The sequence below is a fragment of the Sinohyriopsis cumingii genome, unplaced genomic scaffold (assembly GCF_028554795.1).
Source record: "Sinohyriopsis cumingii isolate HCF-2022 unplaced genomic scaffold, ASM2855479v2 utg001870l, whole genome shotgun sequence".
NCBI classification, from domain to species: Eukaryota; Metazoa; Mollusca; class Bivalvia; order Unionida; family Unionidae; genus Sinohyriopsis; species Sinohyriopsis cumingii.
This window is the reverse complement of record NW_028316076.1, coordinates 739,147-756,589: the sequence shown is the minus strand read 5'-3', so window position 1 is coordinate 756,589 and position 17,443 is coordinate 739,147. Positions and strand designations below refer to the sequence as shown.

Here is a 17,443-nt window from a genome sequence, read left to right as displayed (position 1 = left end):
AAACTGGAAGGCAATGATATCTGTTGTAACCTTCAAAGTGTAGATGTGTCAACAGTTTTTTGTTGAATCAAAGAAAATATTATTCCAGTCTTGAATTCAGTATAATTTCCAATAAATGTTTTTATCCAAGAATTTTGTACAAGTACTTATATATTTCCAGGAAAAAGAATCACTTGAAATTCAATAAAATAAAATCTCAACTCAAACTGGTCACAACATATGTTTGGAGCCAAACTGATAATCCTTTATCATGATTTATAAGACTAACTACAACGCAAAACAGATTCCTGGATGGGGATCAAAAGTTCATCTCTCCAGAAGGAAATAGAAGTTTGTTACATGACAATTATCACGTAGTCATAGTATGGTCTTCACTAAACACTTCTTACTCTGAGAAAGAATAAAATTTTTTTTTTAAAGTTGTTTACCAAAACTATCATCGGTCAGAAACTAGATGCAGTATTTCTATTATTAGTTGTTTAAAAAAATGTAACAGTCAGGTCAAACAGAACTGAATTGAATTGAATTTCTGGACAATGTCAAATCCAGTAAATCAAGTTACATTACAATACCATGTAATGGAATTTAAAAAAAAATTAAAACTATAAAACAAATAATTAAATTAAATCAAATATACATAACAATGATCAACCACAAGGATGGGATCACTGCAATCTTTGGTATGTTGGCTGGGTAAGATGAAGCAGGCTATTTTTAGCCCCTTCCTCATGCTACAAAGGTGAGCAGAGCAATCCTAAAATGTGCCGCTTAGCCACTCAGGGGCAGCAGAGTTCCACTCTGCTCAAGTCCAGTAGAAGCAACACAATATCCTAGCTTCCTGAGTGCATACTCTTGTCTGCAGCTTAAAGTGTTATCCTCACTTGCTGTTTCGTCACTTTCCCATTGCCACAGGACTTGGAGTTGTGTGATATTGGTTTGAAGATTGAAGCTAATGATCCGTACAACTGTGACTTTAATCTGTGTCAAGCGCTAGTTACAGCTTCAAACCCATACCACCTTTTTATGATACAAAGATCAGGAATGCGATGTTTTGCATGCCCACCAAATGTATGACCTATAATCAGTGGCATTATAAAGGTCACTGTAAGTGACTTTTGATACTGTATGTAAGTTGGGTATCTTAAAATCAAAGATCCAATTAAGTTCTTTTTTTCACTCCACAAATAAGTTATATCTCACTGAATAACTGTAAGATATGGCACTATACGTAAAAGAAATCATAGCATAAGAAGTAAAGCATGAAAGCAAGCCACTCTGACCTACCATTGCTGGTTGGAAGTTCTACTTAGTATGAATGCACTATCAAATTTCTTGACTGTACATTTAAGTTTGATAGAAATGGACAAATGCATAATAATGATGCCTACTGGCATAAAAATAATTCAAAGCAAAATCAATGTTTGATTGAGATACAGTGAAGACATTACTTACAGCCAGAAAAAGACCATATCCGAGAAAACGTAAACTTCGCTTGACTTCATATTTCTGAAGACGATAAAATCCCCTTTTTTCAATGGCTACTTGTGCAATAAAATCACCTGCACACATCAGTGTCCCTGAAATAAAACATAAGTGTGAAAGTTCTCTACCTTGCTGAATGTCGTACAAAACCTGAAACAATTCTTTTCTCTCTAGAAATATTATCAGTGTAAAGTGTGGCTATGGACTCAGACATGATAGTGGAGTCAAATGAACCATGTTTTTCCCTTAATAGTATTTTATGCTTCCATATTAAAACAAAGGAAATGTGGCCATTATGATCATTATGTCCTCTTGCCTGCCCAGTTGTAGGCATGGCGTGGTCATTAGGGCTTATATCCTCTTGCCTGCCCAGATGTAGGCATCGGGTGATCATTATGGCTTATGCCCTCTTGCCTGCCCAGATGTAGGCATGGGGTGATCATTATGGCTTATGTCATCTTGCCTGCCCAGATGTAGGCTGGGTGTGTTCATTATGGCTTATGTCATTACAAGTGAGAACAGGGTGGACTGCTACATATACGTATTTCAGAGATCAGACCCAAGACTGAAAGGATACAACATGAGTGTTACCATTGTGCCATACAGGCTTACAAGTCAAGTAAATTGAGCTGCATATCAGGCAAGGAATCATGTATACAGACGTCCCTGCCAATATATGAGGTTGCCTTATATTTCAGAAATAACTATAAAGTTTATAATGCTATAGACTCTGTAATGTAGATTCTGAAAATTATATCCATAATGACATCCCAAGTATAGGAGGCCACGGGCTGGTTAAAGAGGCCCACATTCATGTTACATTACGATGCGATTGGGCTATAAAGGCCCACAGCCATGTTATATGACTTCTTTTGATAGGGACATACACAGGACCACAGCTATGTTATATGAATGAAGGTTGTGGGCTATAAGGGACCACATCTAAGTTGTATGATGTCTTTGACAGGGCTATACACACCAGAGATATACTATTTGAAGCCAGGGTCTTGACTGTACTGGACCATATCCATGCTGTATGATGTCTTTGACAGGGCTATATGCAGGATCATAGCTAGGTCATTTGAAGCCATGAAATGGACTAGTTAGGAACACTTCACTGCATTAAGCCAGGAATTGGCTATACATGATCTTGGCTATGTTATATTAAGTCTGGGACTGGACTGTACTAGTACTTATATTACCCCAGTGACAAAGGTATACATGAAGACAGCTAGGTTAAATCAAGCCAGGGACTGGGATATAAAGGACCAGAGCCATGTTATAAGGGGTCAGGAGCTGGTTATACAGGCCCACATATGTCATAAGGAGCCAGGGACTAACTATACAGAAAAATGTCCATGTTATATGAAGCCAGGCACTTGCTATACAGGACACAGCTATGTCATACACAACCAAGGACTGGACTGTCCTGGACCATAGCTATGTTATACAGAACCATGGCCATGGTATATGAAGCCAGGGTAAGGGTTATAAAGGACCATGTGACACTAGGTCAGGGGCTACTGATACAGGACTACTTCCCTGTTATACGAGACCAGGGACAGGGCTATATGGGACCATAGGCATGTTATATGAAACATGGGTCTAGCCATATAGTACTACTGCCACATGCATGACAACATTATACTAATATCTGAGCAATTGATTTTGTTCTTGTTGTTCTGGGGTTTAACGCCATTTTCAGCACAAGATAGGCCATATATGGCGGCCAGTATAACTGGTGGAGGAAGAACCCTGGAAAACCCAGGAAAGAACCACCGACCCATGAGAAGCTACTGGCAGGCTCTCCCACGTACCCACGCTAGCCGAGCCTTGGACTCGAACATACACAGACAGAGGTGAGATGGCAGTGATCCGGAACGGTGAGCGCTTTAGACCACTCGGCCACTCGGGGCCCCCTGAGCAATTGAAAGTGCCTTAATAAAGTTTAGGTACATTCTGACGGGACCCATTCAATCACCGAAGAGATCAAGACAAGCCAATTATCTCCCACTGAGTGAAATGTTTTTTTTTGTTGATGAAGTGATATTTCATTTCAAATCCTAAATTCATGAATTTGCAGTGGTCTGAAAGGAGCACATGTGATTGAAAACTTTAAATATCCTCGAAGGTACATAGGGCCAAGTCAAATGATAACACTGGACGCAATCAAATCAAATTTAAACTTATTCAGCGAGGAATAATAATGAGTATTTGTATAATTCTTGATTTTGTATATAATGTAAATTATGCTTCCCTCATTATTATTTTAAAAAGTTCACAGGCATTTAACAATTATTATTGATCAAGAATTTCCTTTCATAATACATATAAATCTGAATTTGAAATTTCCAGGTTAAAACTAGGTTTAGGAAGTTAGACACATTCTTGTGTAGGAATCGATTCAGGGCCTTAATGGGGTTCCTACACATATATTAGTCTAGCATGTGTGTGTGTGTGTGCATGTGATTTTGATTTTAACATTTCTTCAGCCATATCGCTATGATATCTGCTGTGTGGCAGTTTATAGTGATGTCTTTGATCTTTGTTCTAAGTTCATTATTCAGGATTAATATTATTCTTTAACTCTCTCAAGAGAAAACAAATGCATACTCTTTTTGTCCTATACATAATCAAAGGCTGGCCTTCATTATTTTTTAATTTGTTCATATCTGCCACCTTCTATTTTTAAATGGTGTGTACTTAATGCAGATATTGGTAAAGATATTTCTATTATGATTTTGTTGGAAAGATAGGTATACAATGTATACAACATATATTTAATGTATGTGTGCGTGTGTGATTTGGATTTTTAATGTACCTTTACAAAATTTTCAGTCATATCACTATGATGTCTGCAGTGTGGCAGTTTATAGTAATGTCTAGCACTGGGACCTCATACAGTAGAAATACAGCATGATGTCCCACCCAGTCACATTATCCTTACACCAGTCTGACCAGTCCTAATACTAACCTCTTAATGCTGAGCACCTAGCAAGGAGGCTGTTAGTAACATTTTTATAAGTCTTTGGAATGTGAAAATATATGTCCACATCGATGTTTCCCTGCTTTCTAACAATCTATGTTTTTATTAATAAAATATCTGTTGTGCTTGATTATTTAACAAATTTCAAACATAACTTAGACAGCCCAAGAGTTACTTTCATGCATCATTTCACAATTACAACACAAACAATCTAACTGAAATCAGATCTCCACTGCCCAACATGAAGATCCGACTCCGCCCACTTATGGGTCACATTCTGGGGATCTAATTTATTAGCACAAATGATAATTTTATCAGCCAATCAGATGTAGTCTTAGATGTTCATATATGCAGTATGGCTGAAGAGCATCAATCTGTGCAAAACCACTTGATTCGCTTTCAGATTTCTGAAAGCTGCATTTCCATTGGCCAATTCAAAGATCACTAAAATGTGACCATTAAGTGGTCGCTGTTAGATATTCCAGGACAGTAGAGATTTGATTTTAATCTGATTGCTCCCAACAGCATTTACAAAATAATTTTAATCGAGGGACCACTTAATCTTCCTGGTGATATGGAGATGGGGCCCGGAGGGCCAGAACATATGGGCAGAAAATCCTGGCTCACAAAGAGCTTGCATGAAAATATTGTTACAATGTAGGACATAGCACATGTTGTTTTTGTTTTAGTGCAGTATGGCTGAAGAGCATCAACATGTGCAAAACCACTTGATTCACCTTCAGATTTCTGAAAGCTGCATTTCCATTGGCCAATTCAAAGATCACCAAAATGTGACCCCTAAGTGGTCGCTGTTAGATATTCCAGGACAGTAGAGATTTGATTTTAATCTGACTGCTCCCAATAGCTTTCACAAAATAATTTAATTGAGGGACCGCTTAGCAAGCTACTTACGCTCCTCTTCTGACAATCATACACTCATTATTCCCACTATGAAAACAAAGTCATATGGACAGCGTTCTTTTGCATACCTGGGCCCAGCAACGTGGAATGAATTGCCCACTGAACTTAGACACAAAGACACGGTGATCACATTCAAGAGGGCTCTCAAAACTCACTTACTTTCGACTGCAAGAACAAACTTAAAGACCTAATAATGTTTCCTACCTTAAATATTCTCAGCATGTTTTTTTAATGTTTTCTAATTTCATGGTGTTTTTTTTTTTAATCATATCATTATATGTTTTTTTATCTTATAGGTGTTGTCTAATGTTGTAAAGCGCTAAGAGCTTCAAAAGATTAGGCGCTATACAAAGTCCTTATTATGATTATTATTATAACATAAATATCAGCGTCAAGGTCTTACATGTAGGACTAATTGTATCTATGATTTTAACGAAGAAACGTATTATGTCCATTAAATCAGTTGAAAAAATAAAATATAAATAATGATCTTCACCTAAAAGACAATTTTTTTAATAAAAAAATCCCGGCTCCAACCCTCATTAAAACTAAATGGTGTCTGCAATTAAAAAAATCAGCATTTTCATTTGATGTACATTGTCAAATGACCACACACTTCATTAACAAATGCAAGTTCAGTCAGTCAGTCATTAAACTCGTTCATTGATGGTTTCTTTTCCTTCATTCAGTTGGTTCACTTTTGGTGATTAGACACTTCTGGTTGGTCTTGACTGATTCTTACCCTCAAATGAGAGAGAGAGAGAGAGAGAGAGAGAGAGATGTTAATAAAACGGCACAAAACAGTCACAGGCACTTGATTCTGGGAAACTAATGTGTTATATGGCGAGTGTACACATTAGTTTACCCAGAATCAAGTGCCTGTGAAAACAGTTGCAAACTGTGTTGGGTCCACGTGACATACACTCACCGGTTGTGCAAGCCATTGTACGTAAAGGATACTTAGCCAGGACACCCAGGTAGGCTCGCCATACTCTCGCAAGTGAATAGGCAGCCATTTAATATTTTAATTTCCTTCCTAACCGCTAATGCAACAACTGGTCAAGTTACCGGTGATTAATCAGTGCAATTTAACGTGATCTGTGCTCGCCCCATATTTATATTCGAAAAGCAGTAACATAACCGCGAATATGCTGTTCACGGGAGGTCACTCTGTTATTTGAAAACAGTTGTTACAGAGTTCTCTTACACAAGTACTAAAACAACATTAAAATTTAATCTATTCAGACATTACGGTCCTGGGAATTTGAATATTTAATCATGTGAGAACTTTTCCCCTTTTTCTAAGTGTGATGGCATATTAGTTGAGGAGAATTTTGTAAAGTATTTTTGAAAATATTTTGCCAGTATATAAGACACTTTTCTTAGAAGAAACAAAATACGTCAAAGAAATGTGTGTCTCGAAAGTAACATTTTTTCGCTACCCCACACGATATCCAAATCCTATCTTAATTTTACAGATCCTGCTAAAAATCAAACATAATCCAGTTCAGTTTCTAACTCAACGTGTGTTATTCGGTAATATCAGCTCCAAACAAAAACTGTATTCCAACCAACAAAACTCACGAAAGAAGTACTCCCCCCACTTTTTATTTCTCCTCATAGAATTCAGAAAGTGCATAACCTGACAATCTGTCCTGGTCATCTGTGTTTATTTTTGCAGCATTTCTGGCACTTTCTTAGTCTATTCTCTTGGTCATATTTGCAACTGTGATCTCTCGAGTAAACATCCAGTGTCTACCGTTTTGGTTGATATATCTCCACATGGTAATAATTGTTACCCCACAATGAATGGATTTTGTAATATCAACAATGAAATAAATATTAACAAAAATTGTTATGTATAATTGTGGATTATTTATCGAATGAATTCTGTAATAACCTCATTGCTTGGGGGGCAGCACAGCATACTAGTTCCATGTGCGCGAAGTCTGGTTAGGCAATAATCACAATAATTTACTTGATGGGTGGATTAACGGTAGTAATATGTAAAACTCTGGCCACATTTTGACCCCTAATGAGCGATATCACTATTCTCTAGAGATAAATGGCACTGTGAATCCCGATGAGAGTGGTAGGTTTAACATGAAGAAGACACTCTAGCCTTTGATGGGAAAGACAGTGTTAAAAGTGTCTTTAGGTTTAACATGACGATGACACTCTAGCCTTTGATGGGAAAGACAGTGTTAAAAGTGTCTTTAGGTTTAACACGAAGATGACACTCTAGCCTCTGATGGGAAAGACTATGTTAAAAGTGTCTTTAGGTTTAACATGAAGATGACACTCTAGCCTCTGATGGGAAAGACTATGTTAAAAGTGTCTTTAGATTTAACATTGGGATGCTATTCCTGCCTCCTATCATCTTTGCTAGACAAGGTTCCGATATGTTAACCTATCTACACCTTGACGGATCGACCTGACATTTCAGTGCTTCGAGTTTGTGAATTATATTGGAGAAGTTACAGTCCACTGAATCCAATCAAAATCAAGTTGTTCAAATTAGAACTATCCTTCTATGATCGAGACAAAGGGAGCACGCAACTGGAATTCACTCATAAATAATCGATTTCCATTGTCGGTCCGTTTTTGCATAAATACATCCTTTCTCTCAAAATACACATGTATGACCTCGTTATGACACGTTGTCAGACTTTCGATGTTAAACATACAAGGCATCCTTTGAAGTCAATTGACTCCACCATTTTTGGCAAATGTACTGCTTAAATACGTTGTTGGTAAGTTGGTATTATATAATAAGGGATGCAACTCGTGAAATCCAATGGATGTAGCTAGAGCAACGCACTGCAATATCGGATCGATCCGCCAAGGTGTAGATAAGTTAACATATCATAACTATGTCGAGCGAAGATGGTCCCTGATAGAAACGACAATGCTAAAAATGTATTTAGCTGCGTGGAACTCTGATAGAAATATAATGTTCGCTTCTGAGTGTCATGGCAATTTTCATGTTGATTTTTTGTTGGTCCCTTAAGGAATGTAATGTTAAATTTTCGGGATGACAATCAAGCACATACCACCTGCTATCTAGCGCACACATTTTGATATACTATCCAACATAAACCCTACCATTTTTATTAACATCCAACATACACTTTTGAAATACTATCCTACACCTACGTCTGAGTACTATCCAGCATCCTCTTTTTGATTAGTACTCAGTACCCACTTTTTGAGGAATATCCAACACCCGCTCTGTGTGTACAATACAACACCAAAACTTTGAGCACTATACAATACCTACTTTTTGATAGCTCTCCAACAGCTATGCGTGAGTATTATCCAACACAAATTTCGGTATTACTCTCCAACACCCATGTTTTGGTTACTCTCCAGTTTCCAGCATTATATTATTCAACAAGCTGTAAGTAGTGATTAATACTTAGATATTTGTACTGGCAAACTCATAAAGATACTATCAGACAAGAAAAGCGTTGGACGTTAAACGAAGGGGCTAAATATACAGACTTATCACGCGCAAATATATCAAGGATAGATAGTGTTTACAGACAAACCCTGTCCACTAGCATATGTGGAGGTTTTTACGTATTAGTTGTGTGTAAGCATAGACATAACGCAACTATAAAGACATTTTAGACATAGGGATCGAATAAATTTGGATGGCCCCAAAAAGAGCCGTTTGTTGTTGATTTGTTTTTCAATTACCACTCACTATTACGGACAACACATACAAGGTGGGGCTCCACATTTAACACATATCATATTTTAAGGCCCTGAATTTATTCCTACACAGTAATGTGTCTAACTTCCCAAACCCAATTTTAACCTAGCAATTACAAATTCAGACTTACATGTATTATGAAGGGAACATTCTTGTCAATAATAATTTTGTAATATCTGTGAACGTTTTTATAATGTCAGTGAAAGGAAGCATAATTTGCATCATGTGCAAATTGAAGAATTATACAAACACTAATTGTTATTCCTCACTGAATAAGTTTATATTTGATTCGATTGCATCTCACTGGGCCCTGTGTGTTCTCATCTCATTGGGCCCAATGTCCCTTTGAGGATACTTTAAAATATTCAGATTTGTCAAATTTCCTGTATTCCTTTCAGAGCACGGCAAATGCATGAATTTAAGATGTGAAATGAAATATAACTTAATCAAAAAAAAATCCTGCACTAAATGGGAAACCGTTTTCTCTTTTTCTCTTTGCTGATTGAACGAGTCCCGTCAGGATGTACCTAAACTTTATTAAGGCACTCTCAATAGCTCAGATATTAGTATAAATTTGTCTTAGACGCGGAGGACATCAGAGCGTCCAGAAAAATTGCCAGCCTTGAACAGGTTGTTACATGTCATTGACATGTAAGGAATTGGTATCATACACACGGTGCAAAATTAACATGTGACGGCCGTGCTGTTTAATCCACAATAATTGTTCTGTTAATATCTTTGCAACTTTATTTCAAGATAAATTGTTGTCAAATTCTGTTATCACTCACTATAAGTGCCACAGTTTATAAAACAGTGCTAGGCTTCATATAACACGGCTGTGGTCCTGAATAGCCCTATCTCTGGCCTCTTACGGCATAGATGTGTCATGTTTAGCTAGTTCATGGTCTAATATAACATGTCTGTGGTCCTGTATAGCTCTGTCCCTGGCTTCATATAACATGGTCATGGTATGTATATTTAGTTCCTGGCATCATATAACATGACCATGGTCCTGTGTAATATGGCTGTGGTACTGTATAGTTCAGTTTCTGGCATCATATAACATAGCTATGGTCTTGTATATACATGGCCTCATATAATACAGATGTGGCCCAGGACAGTCCAGTCCTTCAAATTGTATGAGAGAGCTATGTCATGTATAGCATATAGCTAGTTCATGGTCTAATATAACACGGCAGTCGAGAAAACCTCTGTCTGGTTCCTGCAGCTGCTTTGTTGCTGATGCTCTCTCTGCTGTTTCTGAAGTTTGTACTTATCCGTTCATTTTTCTTTCTCCTTTTTGAATTCCTCTCTGAAAAGTTCTTTTATCAGGTCTTCAGTCACTTTCAACATTCTGACATTCTCTATCTCTTCAGGCTTCTGTATCAGACTTTGCCTGACACGATGTAAATCGTTTCGTCCTGTCGGACATGTGCGACTGTTTTATGCACGCACAGATTGCTTGTTAATTACTCCTGGGGGAAGGAAGGAGAGCAACATCCCCCAGGCTTTTATGTGTTCATAGAACACGTATTAATTAGACCGTCAGATCGAGGTACTAATTAGTTCCTAGCGGTCTGAATGTATGGCCGTAGTGAGTGCGATTGGACGCACTCATTACTTAAGTTGTTATGTTTGCTGAATGTAATGAGTGGGATTAGACCCAACACACACTCGTCTATACTGCTAATTTGGGCGTGCACTGTACGCATGGTGTTTTTATGTCCGGTCGTGGTAAAGGAGGAGTGGTTTATGGGTTGGGAGGCGGTTTCATGGCACAGGATGGCACTTCCAAGCTCCAGGGTACCTTGTTTAAAGTGTTGTCCTGCATAATTTGGAGGATAACTCTGTGCTGTTTAGAGATGGTTAGAGATAGGTACCTAGGTTGACAGCAATATTTTATTGATATTGCCACCTTGTGTGGCGGGCCTTGATGGTCTTGGGTTTTGAGACCACTTTAGTTGGTATGAGTGTTTTTGGGTCTTAGCGGTCTATAATTGCTTTTTGTGTTGCAGCTTTGTGCTGCTGGATCTGATGGTCTTTGGAGTTTAGACCACCTTATGCGTGCTAATTTGGGGTCTTATTTCCTAAGTCTGAGTTTTATTTTGCAGCCTTGTGCTGCTGGACGTGATGGTCTTTGGAGTTTAGACCACCATATATGTGATAATTTGGGGTCTTTGTTTCCAAAACTGTTTGAGTTGAGCCACTTAATGTGGACGGTCCTGATGGTCTGGGTTCAAGACCACCTTATGTGATCTAGTTTTGGGGTCTTGTGAGTAATTCTAGGTATTTGTATGGCTGTCACCTAGGTTGAGTGAGTGGATTTCATAGAGGTGTTTGTTCATCAGTATGAATGCAGGATGTTGTTTAAGAAGAAAGAAATAGGGAAGAATTGGGGTTTCTTTTTGAGTTTGAGATCCTATTTTAGTTAATCAGTTTTTATTTTAATTTAGTGTGATTTTAATTGGATTTATTATTTAATTTTGTTTTACTTGATTTGCTCCAGACAGGCGTGTTTGTTCATCAGTATGAATGCAGGATGTTGTTTAAGAAGAAAGAAATAGGGAAGAATTGGGGTTTCTTTTTGAGTTTGAGATCCTATTTTAGTTAATCAGTTTTTATTTTAATTTAGTGTGATTTTAATTGGATTTATTATTTAATTTTGTTTTACTTGATTTGCTCCAGACAGGCGTGCTTTTGGGTCTTGCGGACGCTCAAAGACACTTGTTCCTGGTCATCCCTAGTTAATTAGCCTGTTTTTCTATATGTTTTTTTAAAAAAAGTTTGAGATTCTATTTTTAATAATCAGTTTTTATTTTAAGTTAGTGTGTTTTTAATTGGATTTATTATTTAATTTTGTTCAACTTGATTATACTTTGATTGCTATTTATTGTTGAGGATGAGATATTTAGAATTTCAGGCTCGGTATATTTTGTTCCAGATTGGTGTCCTTGCCGAGCTTTCGGGTTTTGTGGACGCTCAAAGACACTTGATCTCGGTCACCCCTAGTTAATTAGCCTGTTTTCATATATATATATATATATATATATATATATATATATATATATATATATATATATATATATATATATATATATATGTATGTATGTATGTATGTATGTATGTATGTATTAAATAAAAAGTTTGAGATCATATTTTGAATTAAACATTTTTTTTCTTTTAATTTAGTGTGATTTTAATTGGTTTTATTATTTAAATTTGTTCAACATGATTGTACTTTGATTGCTATTTATTATTGAGGTTGAGATATTTAGAGCTTCCGGCTAGGTATATTTGTGTTACAGATAGGTGTTTTTGCCGAGCTTTCGGGTCTTGTGGACTCTCAAAGACACCTGATCTGGGCCATCCCTAGTTGATTAGCATGTTTTTCTATATTTTTTTTTTTTAGTTTGAGATCCTATTTTTAATTAATCAATTTTTATTTTAATTTAATGTAATTTTTATTAGATTTATTATTTAGTTTTGTTTTACTTGATTAAACTTTGATTGTTATTTATTTTGAGGTTGAGACATTTAGAATTTCAGGCTAGGTATATTTTTGTTCCAGATAGGTGTCTTTGCCGAGCTTCCGGGTCTTGTGAACGCTCAAAGACAATTGATCTGGGTCCCCTAGTTAATTAGCCTGATTACCTATATCTTTGACTGGTTAATTTTCTTTTTGTATCATGACTGATATTGATTTGATTAAATTTTTTTTAAAAATTAAATTTGATTCGTAAATGAAACTAATGATGTTTTCAAATGTTAGGTTAATATTGGGATTGGTATTCATCAAGAATTCTGGGTACGTGGCTGGGGATCCAATCTTACTTTGTTTAGCTTTAAACTTAGCCCTTTCCGTTGTATGTTTGTGGCAGTTATTGAAGATGTGCTCTAAATCTTCTGGGACCCGGCAATGGTAGCAATTAGGGTTGTGTGGTTGTGGTCCTAAATACTGTCCGAAGCTGCTGGCCAACTTGGTTTTGTCAGTGAGTAGTTTATTTATGATTTTCCGGTCATTGCCATTGATTTTGGGTGGTTGCCTGTTTCTACTGACTTATTTAATGATGGTTTTTAGTGTCATGCCTTGGGTGTTTGAATTCCATAATTCCTGCCATTTGCTGTCAATGAGATTTTTTGATATGCTATAAAGTTCATATGTGCTATAGTCTAGGTGTATGTGCGTGGGTTCGTTTAGTTTTTGTTTTGCTGTTAAGTCGGCCAAATCGTTACCTGGTATGTTAATGTGGGATGGTATCCACATGAACTCTATTTGAATGTTATTATTGTTTAGTTTTTTAAGCAATATATTAGTTTGTCTAAGATAGCTTTCTCTTGATTTGGTGGTGTTGTTATGTATTGAATTTATGACGCTTAGCGAGTCACTTATTATTACCGCTTGGGGTAATTTGTTTTCTACTATCCATTGGAGGGCTTCAGGAATGGCCCAGAATTCTGCTGTGTATATATAACAATGGTTAGGTAATCTTTGTCCTATTCTGATGTTAAATTCCGGACTTACGTAAGCTTCTGCTGTTCAAGGTGGTTCTGCTATTTTGGAGCCATCAGTGTAAATCTCAATAAAATTGGGATATTTGGTGTTAATATCTTCTATACTAATTGTTTTTAGTTGGTGTTCGTGTTCCTTTTTATTACCACATTTCGTGATGAGGGTGTTAATTGAAGGGCTGATATTAATCCATGGCTCGGTGCCATAGTGGTTCATCATTTCTGCTTGAAAGTTTTCTATGGGAAGTTGTTCGGCTAGTTGATGTATTAGTTTCCCTACAGGTAAGTTTTGTAATAGTTTAGTGTTGAAAGGTCTGTTATATTTATTAATAGCTAGCTGGGTGGGGTGTGTATCAGGGTGCGTTGTTAGTCTGGCTGGGTATCTGAGGATGAGTTCTTGCCTTCTAAGGTGGAGCGGCAGTTCTCCAGTTAGGATTTTAAGTTCACTAGTGATGTCGATGGTAGTGCGCCAGTACAAATTATTAAAGCATTTCTTTGTATGCTGTCTAATTTCTTTAGGTGATGTTTGGGTGCTGAGTTATAAATTTGGCACCTGTAATCTAGTTAGGACCTAATTAATGTTTTATATAATACTAGTAAGGCTTCTTGATTGGATCCCCAGGTGGTTTTTTCGAAGGTTAAAGTCTTTATTGCATCTTTTGACTAGTTCGTTTATGTGGTGCCCCCAGTTTAGGTGAGAATCATAATACATACCTAGAAATCGAGCTACCTTTACGAATTGTATTTCTTGGTTTTGAATGGTGAGTTTTGGGTACTGAAGTTGGAATTTACGTTTTGCGGAAAAATGCACTGCAATAGTTTTTTCATGGGATAGCTTGAAGCCCCAATTGTCAGCCCATTTCCCTATATTGTTTACGCTTGATTGAATTTCACCTATTACTTTGTGGTTGGAGGGGTTCCCCGCTCTCTATAGTCAAATATCATCAGCAAATTGTGAAAGTTCAATTAGAGTAGATGTTAAGTTTGTGTCCAAGTCATTAATCATGATGTTGAATAGGGTGGGGATGAGTACGCTCCCTTGTCGTGTACCATTTTCAAGGGGGTGTAATTCAGAGCAGGTAACGCTAACTCTAGTTGTTATTTTACGGTCGGTGAGTAAATTTTCAATGAAATTAAAATTCGTCATGTGATAGCGTAGTGGTTACATTTTGCTAATAAGCCTTTAGTCCATACAAGGTCGAATGTCTTTTCAAGGTCAATGAATATTGCAATTCAATTTCTGTCAGCTTTGCATTTAGAGTTGAACGCTAATTTGATTGCGGTTTCCAATCGTATGAGTTGATCCGTGGTGGCTCTTTTGTTTCTAAACCCGCACTGGTTGTGAGAAATTAAATTGTTGCTCCCTAGATGGTGTTTGAGTCGGTTGGTAACTATGGTTTCCATGATCTTACAGATTTTATTTGTTAGGGAGATGGGTCTGTAAGAGTTGCTGTCATTTGGGTCTTTACCTTGTTTGGGTATGGGTATTACTATTGCATGTTCCATTTATCAGGTAGCTTGCCTGTGGTCCATATTTTATTTAGTAGTTTAATAGTTGACTGTTTAATGTTATTTGGTATGTTTTTGTATATGGTGTATCCTATTTGATCTTCCCCTGGAGATGTTTCATTTTTTGTTTTTAATGCTTGGTCCCATTCGTAAGTTGTAATGTCCCTATTTAGGTTAGATTCTTTGTGACCAAGGTCTCTAAATAAATTTTTATGAGTTTGTTCTACTTTGTCCCTATGTAATTGGAATGCTGGGGTGTGATTGGTGTTACTACTCATATCTGAGAAATACTGAGCTAGACGATCAGCTTTTTCTTTGTTTGTAATGGCACCAATTATTTTGGGGGTGGTGTTAGTTGACTTCCCTCTAATTGTTCTAATTTTATCCCAGACGTCTTTAGTACTAGTAGTAATATTGATGTTAGTGCAGTTATCATGCCAAGTTGTTTCTTTTGCCTGCTTTATTAGGTTTTTAAGGTTTCTCTCCCTTTGTTTATAGGTAGTGAAATCGATAGAGTTATCTGAGCATCTAAATTTATTGAGCGCTTTTTTCTTATCTTTTATGGCTTGCTTGCATTTTTCGTTCCACCATGGGACAGCTTGTTTATTAGGGTTACCACTAGTTTTGGGTATGTTGGTGGCGGCTGTCTGTAGCATGATATCAATCAGCTTTTCATAGTAGTTATTAGTATTATCGCTTTCTAAGTTTTTGGTGTTTGCTTTACTTAGGTATTCTTTAAATGTTGTCCAATCTGCTTTAGAATATATTCATCTGGGGGTTCTTTTGAGCGAGTGAAACTGGACCGTCATCTGTAGGATAACTATTACCGGGAAGTGGTCACTGCCCAGAGGGTCAGTTTGATTCACCCACCAGTTTGCTGCCTGAGCTATTGATGGCGAGGAAATGGTGAGATCGATGGCGGGCATGAGACCATTTTCAGGTTTAAGGCGTGTTTTTGTGCCGTCATTTAGAATGCTCAGGTTGGACTCAGCAGTCCAAGCTTCAATCAACCTGCCTCTTTTGTCCGTCGTACTACCCCCTCCCCTCCACTAACAGCTCGCTATGGGCATTGAAATCTCCACAGATGATGATCTGGTCCACCCGTCTGTGTTCGTTTATTTGTCCATATGTAGTTGAGTTAGATACGTTGCAATTTCCCCCTGGGTCGTAAATGTTAAATAATTGGATGTGACTCCTTCCTGTATGGACTATAATGGACTGTATTTCAACTGCTTCATTGCTATCTGTGGATGGTGTTACGGTTACTGTTGTTACATTTGGTATGTTTTCTACTATAAATATGGATAAGCCCTCCCCCCCCATTTGTCATGTGGTTGATTTTTGAAATAGCCTGTGGCGTAACCTGGAATTCTGGGTAGTTGTTTAGTTTTGATAGTTATTTTGATCTCTTGTATGCAAATTATATCTGGTTTGACAGCTAGGTTTTGTAGCTTAATTTTTAGTTCGTTAATATTACTTGTTAAACTTCTAGCATTCCATTGCCATATTATTATATTGCGGTTTTGTTGTATTGTTCATTGGTAAAGTGGTCCTTTATTGATTGTTTATATGGGTGTGTGTGTGCTATGTTGTTACCTTTAGGATGTTTTGGAGTTTGCTAATTACCTGTTCTAATTTTTGTTCCTTAGAGCAGAGGCTGCTAATTAGATATGTATTGATTTCATTGAGTAGTTTTTCGAGTGTTGGTCCTGCCAATGGTTCGTTATTAGAATTGGAGGATAGTGCTCCCTTTATGGGTGTGTGTGTGCTTTTGTTTAGTTATGGTTAGACTGGAGACTACCCCGATTTTTACTGTGCAAGCGCCGACGTGATCGAAAACATCCCTACACTGTTTAGAATCGGAACGCTAGAATAGTTTGATTTGAAGGATAGAGAGAAGTCATAAAAATGTAAAATAAACTACAGACGCCTTATTCAAAACACAACATTTTAATTCAAATAACTAACATTCAACAAGTAACAATACATGCATTTTTAAATAAACAGTCCAATAAACTAACATTTTTTTCTAATAACATACTATCTTGGACAAGGATGACAACGCTGTGAAGTGAAGCTAGACTTCCAATGTTGGAAGTCATTGGGCCATTGATGTACACTACGTTTCCTAGCTAAAAACAAAAGATAGCCATAATGGTCACAAAACCATCGATCTACTTTGTCATCGTTTCTAGATTAGTAACGATCAAAATAAGTCACTAAATGTTCTAAAGAATATCCAAGTCCGCGTTGATGAAGATAATACACACAATATTGTCCACACACCATGGAATCTTTGCTTTGTAATTTTACGTTAT

General features: G+C 37.0%; 1 protein-coding gene across 1 annotated transcript in view; it reads right to left on the bottom strand.

Annotated features, from left to right (window-relative positions):
* Positions 1-6,547, bottom strand: part of LOC149771402 (mitochondrial inner membrane protein Mpv17-like) — a 28,997-nt gene extending 22,450 nt beyond the window's left edge. Inside the window, exons 1-2 of the mRNA XM_089948495.1 lie at positions 6,318-6,547; positions 1,453-1,577 (exon numbers count right to left, since the gene is read on the bottom strand). Of these exons, the coding sequence (XP_089804621.1) occupies positions 1,453-1,577; positions 6,318-6,405 (213 nt within the window). The 5' untranslated portion in view covers positions 6,406-6,547. The remainder of the gene's footprint in view (positions 1-1,452; positions 1,578-6,317) is intronic.
* Between the last annotated feature and the right edge of the window lie 10,896 nt (positions 6,548-17,443).